This window comes from Plasmopara halstedii, assembly GCF_900000015.1.
Source record: "Plasmopara halstedii genome assembly, contig: Scaffold_2904, whole genome shotgun sequence".
Classification (NCBI taxonomy): domain Eukaryota; phylum Oomycota; class Peronosporomycetes; order Peronosporales; family Peronosporaceae; genus Plasmopara; species Plasmopara halstedii.
The window spans coordinates 184,245-191,821 of record NW_020189809.1 but is presented as its reverse complement, the minus strand read 5'-3'; the positions used below and the strand labels follow the sequence as shown (position 1 = coordinate 191,821).

The 7,577-nt window shown below is 44.3% G+C and overlaps 2 protein-coding genes across 2 annotated transcripts; both read left to right on the top strand.

Annotated features, from left to right (window-relative positions):
- Positions 1-3,969: 3,969 nt before the first annotated feature.
- Positions 3,970-5,454, top strand: PHALS_05481 (ubiquitinspecific protease; the record flags this gene model as incomplete). The annotated part of the gene is made up of 1 exon (XM_024719029.1): positions 3,970-5,454. One exon carries the CDS (start codon positions 3,970-3,972, stop codon positions 5,452-5,454), a length of 1,485 nt encoding a protein of 494 aa, XP_024584368.1.
- Positions 5,455-5,563: 109 nt separating this feature from the next.
- Positions 5,564-6,211, top strand: PHALS_05480 (mitochondrial protein translocase family; the record flags this gene model as incomplete). The annotated part of the gene is made up of 1 exon (XM_024719028.1): positions 5,564-6,211. One exon carries the CDS (start codon positions 5,564-5,566, stop codon positions 6,209-6,211), a length of 648 nt encoding a protein of 215 aa, XP_024584367.1.
- Positions 6,212-7,577: the final 1,366 nt, after the last annotated feature.

Below are 7,577 nucleotides of genomic sequence, written 5' to 3'. Positions count from 1 at the left end.
AAAGCGGGATCCGCAGGGCGGAAGCCATATTCCACACGAGGGTCAATGACCGGCCGTGTATAGGCGTGCTCTAGAGCCGCCTTATGGGCAGCTTCAAGCTGCCGCCTCTGTTCCCCGTTGAGATCATTGGTGATTACACCACGTTCCTCAGTTAACGGGAAATCAGGGAACGGACATGGGGTCCGCAAGGCGCGAGCAGGGCTCGTATCACGCTGCTGATGCAGCTCGCGTTCTTCGTCATCCCATAGAGAAGAGATGTCAAGCTCATAGTCGACTCCATCCTCAACGAGGCCACTCGACACTGAAAGCGTGCGCGGAGCGCGACGTTTGTGCTCATCGAGCCTAGTATATACATCCCCGGTACCGCGGACGCACTGTCCGACATCGCACTGCGTGTGGGGAACGAAGTTGGGCTCTGCCCGTGCTCGCTGTCAGAACCAGCGAGACTTGATGGTTTTCGTGTCGTGGACACAGGGATCATTGAGCAAGGAAGTAGTTAAACTCCAACTAATTGAGTTGCAGTGTCTAACGGACACGCGAGCCTCGTTGAGGCAACAATCGATTGGAACTCTAAATGTTCTTAATCTTAATGGGGGAGGGTGTAACGGGGTTACACGAACCCTAATAACAGGGGGGGTCACACGAGATGTGCATGGTGTGACCACACCCAAACCAAAATACGGTACGGGTCTAGATAGCCAGTAGTTATGCATGTATCTAGATTTTACTGTATATATTTAGTATATTTAGATAAATCTAATCTTTTAAGATTAGGATAATAAATAAAAATCAGTTTGGAATTTTAACCGAAGAGTCGATTAGCCTTGAGTTAGCAATAATTACTCTTGGAGTGAGCGGATTGCGATCCGCTAACTCATACTTGGTTCTTGTAAAAAACGAAAGTTCGGTGACCTAAAGTACGCTTCCTCAAGCGTTTTGCTACGGCAGCCCCGCTGCACGCAAATTCGCACATAATGCCGAACCTGTTTTAAGTTATCTCTAGCTTACATTCAGCAGAAAAGTATTATTTTCTTAATTGTCCTGTCGTTATCTGTGAGAGATGAAGTGACGACATCGCTGTGAACAAAGACGCATGCTCAGTATACTCTAACGGAAGAGCAAAGCAAAATCAACTGGACTTGACAAGGGCATACTTCAGTGAAAATAACTTTTATTTGTAAGCAAGGTTGAAATTTTTGCCTGGACACGTCAGCGTGACTCCAACTCGATAACGCATGCACCTTCGACACTGTCTGTATTATAGCACAAGCTACAGCAAAGGCAAAAAATCATTGATTCAACCTGACTTGAAGAAGCCAGGGTCGAAGCTTTCTTTACAATCACAAAATCCATCTCTTCTACCATCCATAACACAAATTGCTATTCATTTAGCGAGATTGGCGCGAGATCGGTATTGTTGCGCTGGGCTTGTGCAAAAAATTGTTCAGGCTAAGCCGTTTCATTGAATTGTTCCGGGACGATGACACTGGGGAAACAATAATGGCTCGCCCGCAGGCTATGATTTCTAATAAAGCTGTCCGGAAAAGGGACTCGTTATCACCGAAAACACAACAAACTGTACTGACCTGGCACAACCCCTCACCAATCTACTTTAATAGAAAGTCAAACTTTGTTGTATCTGACAGAGAGGGATCTTGAAGGATAGGAAAGAAAATATCACGTGTGCCTTGTATTCGTCTCTTCCGAAATTCATTTCGACCATTTCAAGGCGTCTGTGAAGCTTCAGCATTTGCATTAGGCTACGCTTTCTCCAACCAGATGTCGATGGGCATGAACGCGTGAACACGTTTGAGTGTCACCTTTCAAAAGCTACTGAGAAGAACTGCCATGTCTATGACAAGAAGCTACTTGCAATAAAGTATGCCCGCGTCAAGTTCAGGTGTGTTTACTTTTGCTTTTAAGCCGTTGTGATCTTCATTGTGGTGTGTCGTTGCGCAAATCAATTGGTCATCGGATTGTGGCAAGATAATTGCTCTTGTTTTCTTGAAAACAACATAAACTCGGTTGAGTTGACGTGGCGGTTGATTCTCACCCGCGTAACCTGATTATAACCTGATGCATCTTGGGGCAACGATGAGGCGACACGTCTAGTGCATGCGTTAGACGCGATATTTAGTGTATCTCTGCAAGTTTTGGCGAGCAGTGACTTTGAGAATGCAGATGTAGCGTTATGGAACACGCAGTTGCACGGTTGCACCGCTATATCAGATCCCAAGGCTTTCTACTAACCTACTTGACCCTCACCCCTACCGATAAAGATCTCAGGCGCGGACGAGTGGATGAGGTACGTGATGCCCAATCGGGTGGCCACCGCGAAGAGATTAACATACTGCTTGATGTACTGATGGTCCAACATGTAGCGTTGGTAAGTACAAATGTGTAGACAAGTGAAACTTGTCAATGGGTTGAGGACTTGCTTCGTACGTCCAAGCCTTTAGTCAGCCTGTCGATTCCGGCAGAGTATTGGTAACCCATAAGTTTAGACTTAAGTCTTCGTTTTTTTAAGTATGCGCCTTGTTAAGTCGACATTGTGAGCAAGATGACCTATCGACCTACTATCAGTGATAACCGTTAGGGATACAGCCAAGCTGATTCTCAAAAACGCTTATCGCCAACATGGCTTGTCAGTAGCTATGCGTCGGATCGAGATCCGCGCTTTACAGCGCAGTTGAACAGTTTTGCTAGGGGAGTCACATTAAATTTGAAAACAATCAGTGTGGGCCAGATGGTCAGACGGAACGAGGCAATTGCGCGTAGTGGGAACCTCCTGTAGCATATGCCCAAAGAGACTGCAGTGTTCGAGCGATTTGCTCTCACTTATTCATAATGGGTTACACAACTCTGCTCGCGCCTGTACAGGGCTTGACTCTGTACGTGAATGGGTTGGACAATCTTTCATTTGACACAGTCCCTAAAGGCTTTGGCCTTCCTGGATCGATACAATAGTAATCGCTGATCTAAGCTAGGCTAAGATTTACAGCAAAATTACGTTTTTCATCTTAAAGAGATTGGGTGTCATGCGCCTCGTTTGTAACGCTAAAGGCTGAGAGCATGCTCAAAACCAAAAATGCCGTTGTCAGAGGCAGGCGAAGCACACGTGAGTTCATAATCAGAGGAATTAAGGGCGTAATGAATGGCTTCTAGGTCGTAGGTCGAAAACCTGCGCCTTCCTCGGAGGCTCTCGAGTCATATACGGGTGGGCACGAGAGAGAACTCCAGATGTGAATATTATTTTAAAAATGGCACTGTCGTGTACATAAACATCCAATTGCGCTGGGTTTTCGTTGACCGCACCATTTAAAAAGCAGTGGAAGTGTGAATCCTGGGGATGGTGTCCGTTCTGTTTTATTGTGTATGTCCAATGTACGGAACATTGTACAAATGAACACTTCCGTTCATTTGTACAATGTCTTGTCCAATTGTACGAAATTCTCATTGCACTCTAATTTTATCGGAATAATCCCAAATAATGTACCGACACCAATGAAGATGGTGGGACTCCGTATATGAGATACCCATTAGAATCAATCCTAATTAAAACTTTATCTGAAGAAGAGAGCAAACGAGGAATTGAAGCATCAGAGAGGCTCTCGATTCCGCTCTTGGGTTCATATGCGTTCATTAAGCAAATCTATCAAGTCAAAGCTTTTTTTGTGCAAAGTAAAATTATCCTTGTTGCAATCACCTTTTAGTAAAGTCGCAGATGTCATTACTGCTTCAGAACCAGTTTATCTTCACGCTTATTAGAATATAGTATCACTTCAATCAGATTAATTAAAAATTAATTTGTAGTCAAGATACTCTTTTAAATAATATTTTTTTTGTTTAAAAAATATTTTTCTGAAAATCAGGCCATTGGGCCTTTCGCTCACATTGGTGCGACATTAGCCACAATAATAATTTATGTCGGAAATATTTTGTCATTCAAACGCAGTCTCTTTAATCACCATGATGGTGCCTGGGCTGCAGAACTTGGGCAACACGTGCTTTTTCAACGCTATTTTACAGGCATTGGCGTCACTAACAAGTGTACACGAGTTCTTAAGAGAGATTGAAAACTGTGCATGCGTTACCAGGCGTGCAATTGCGTTCACTGGAGCGTTGCGTGACTGTCTGGAGGCACTTGCGCCCTGTGACTCGCCATGTGTGGTTGTACCTCGCGCGCTTAATGCGGAGTTAACTAATCAGTTGCGTGCATTTCGTGGCAATAGACAGCAGGATGCTCAAGAACTTCTTCAGTTTCTCTTTAAGTTGGTTGAAAGAGAACAGCGACACTGCTCCTTGCAGGAACGCGGTCTCTTGGATCTATTGGTGAATGACGTACCCGCTTCTAGGTCCATCACTGACCTGACGATGACTGATCTATCTACATTTAGATCTAAAAGTGATCTATTGGTAGATGACGTACCCGTATTCAGGTCCATCAGTGACCTGCGGCTTTCTCAAGCTGTGGACAAGCGCAGCTGGAATCCGTTTCAGGGATTGCAAGTAAATTTGCTGCAGTGTGCAACATGCCATCATTATCGACCGCTTAATAACCAGCCGTTTCTAGACGTTTCGTTGTCCCTTGTAGCTTCCGGCGACAAAAAAATTGCGCATCTTACTGATGCGCTGCGGTTATATACAGAGGCTGAAGTAATAAATGATGTGGAGTGCAACTATTGCAGCGTCATGATGGAACTGCAGAACACGAAGCAAGAGTATCAGATGGTTGAGCAACAAGTGAAGCTGGAAATTGATGCAAGTGATGTGGATTTGGAAATTTTGCAGCATGTACGAAAAGATTGGATTCACACACTTGAGCAATTGGCCAATGCGTCGACAAATTTTGATATAGAACAGCTCGATCGCCCGATCCTTCGCAGTCGAGGCGATTGCTTGAAGCGATTGCAGTTTTCGCGCAGTCCGGACGTCTTTTGTTTTCATTTTAATCGAAAGGTTTACATGAGAACTGACGGGGCGGTGAAGCTAGAGACGTATGTTGAATTTCCATTGGAGCTCGATATGGAAGACTTTTGCCAGTACGAGACAAGTGTTGGCGTCAGTGATACTAGCGAATTGAAGAATGGACGATCTTTCTTGCGACAGCAGTCCCAGACATTAATACCGTCCTGCGGTGACACTTCAAAACAGCAAAATTTAATTTACAATCTAAGTGCTGTAATTCTTCATCATGGTAACGAGCGCTGTGGTCACTTTACAGCATATCGTCGCGCCAGTGCTTCACAGTGGTTCTTTGTATCGGATGAGACTGTACGCGAGGCACCGATTGCTGAGGTTCTAAGCAGTTGTGCGTACATGCTATTTTATGAACGAAAATACCGGATGAAGTGTACAGTCCGAAGCTCAGAGACTGAAGAGACGACAGACGATGATGACAGTTTACCAGACGTTCCGTTTGACACTATGCTATCAAATCATTTAAAAAATTAATTAATCTACCGTTATATATGTAAATGTCAAGAAAAGGAATTCTCGAAATTTCGGTTCGAAAACCCCACAATTTCGAACAAAATTCTGTGGTCCTCAAAGCGTAACTATCATGCTCCGGCGTATCGTTCTATCTAGCGCTATCCGTACATCACGCATACAATTGCGTCACGTGAGTCAAACTCCGGCTTATTCTGCGGATGAAAAACCTGCAGCCGATACTACTACGGAGTCAGATGGTGAGCAACCTTTGAGTGATATGGACGTGCTTAAGCAACAACTGGAACAGCTTGCAGCTCAGAATAAAGACATGAACGACCGCCTTCTGCGGGCACTAGCTGACGCAGAGAACGTTCGTCGCATTTCGCGCGTAGATGTGAACAATGCTCGTGAGTTTGCCATCTCGAAGTTTGCTAAGGCACTGTTGGACGTATCGGACAACCTCAAGCGCGCGCATGAGAGTGTCGACGTAGAGGCTCTAGAGCCCGAAAAGCAGCTTGATGCGATTAAAATGTTGCATGAGGGTGTTGCTATGACAGAGACACAGCTGCAAAAGGTTTTTCGAGAATTTAATATTAATCAGGTGGGCGCTGTAGGCGACAAGTTTGACCCTAATGTTCACGACGCGCTCTTCGAGTACGAAGACGCAACAAAAGAAGCCGGATGTATTGGGCAGATTATGAAGACAGGCTACACCCTGAACGATCGGGTCATTCGACCTGCGCAGGTGGGCGTCATTAAGGCCTCTGTAACGCAGTAAAAATTAAGAAAGACATGCGAACGTGGCAAGGAGTGTGCACGTAGAAGATGATATACATACAACGAAGCTTTATGTCTTGTACACTTGTTGTGTGAAGGCAGATAGATGAATATTGCTTAACCAAAGAAATACAAGATTGGAGCTGACTTCTCATTACTTGCACTCATTTCGGTAGTGGTGAAAGAATCTTCTACAGCACAATTCTATATTGAACAACGGCGTACGTATTCTATCATCACACTATCGGAAATTTAAAGCAAGGCTCAGAAGTAGTACTAAACGAAGGATAATGTTATAAGTGGTTTGATAAGGTCCGCTTGCGAATGTGGGTTGGCTATAGGATTTTGTTATTGCAGACAGTTAAAATTATATCCAGATATAGATAGCTCAATTCTGACTGGCAGGTTCAAAACATCACCAGCCGCTGCTTTCACTGTTAGAACTAGTAATCACACTCCTGAATTGTAAATGCAGCAATCACTAGTAAATTAAAAGACTCGGTTTACCTCCTGGGGTTACAAGCTTTTGCGTGCTTGTTGACGTGTACCCGCAGACTGAAAGCTTTAACTATGTGAGGTGAACGGCAATCCCGGTGTACTTGGTAGTCAACTGAGCGATCCAGGCAATATAAAACTGCAAGCTCTGTAAAGATAGAGCACGAGTTGGACTACATATCCTCGCAACAACATGGCATGTTGAGTTATTTTTGCATCAAGGCGATAGAACACTCGACCTAAAAGCGCGTATTAGCTATATGAACGCACAATTGACACACCACCAGAAAGACCTCAACTACTCGTCGATAGGAAAGCAATCGGCTTCGTCAAAAAGACTAATCATTGCTCGTATCTGCTCGTAGGAGGAAGGACAAAGAAGACGTCTGGATGATGGATGCCGCGATGACCACAAAAAGTTGCCAAAGCTCCAGACGGAGTCGCGCTAGGAGCAACAGTTGCCGTGCACATAGGACAGCGTTGACTCTTAGAGTCCGTTACTAACGCACAAAGGAAACATTCGTGCGCTCCTGCTGTAAGCAAGACCGAGAGCTTCATCTTACTGAGTTGCCTAGGTTACTTTGCTATCTTTAAAGCGCATCTTTCAGATCAAATGACACTCGGACTAATACCGGATATATACTTTCTGTCTCCCTTAAATAAAATTATTTCTTTTTTCCGACGTGCGGCTAGCAGCCTAAATCTGCCGCGGGCTCCATATTTCCGGACTTTCATCATCTTTATAAACAACATTGTTCTGATACTTTAGGAGTAATTTCAGTTACACCAAGCGTAATATAAATCATACAATTGTAATGTAACGTTGTTAAAAGAATTATACTGAATGCATCAGAGATATATACACAAGACTA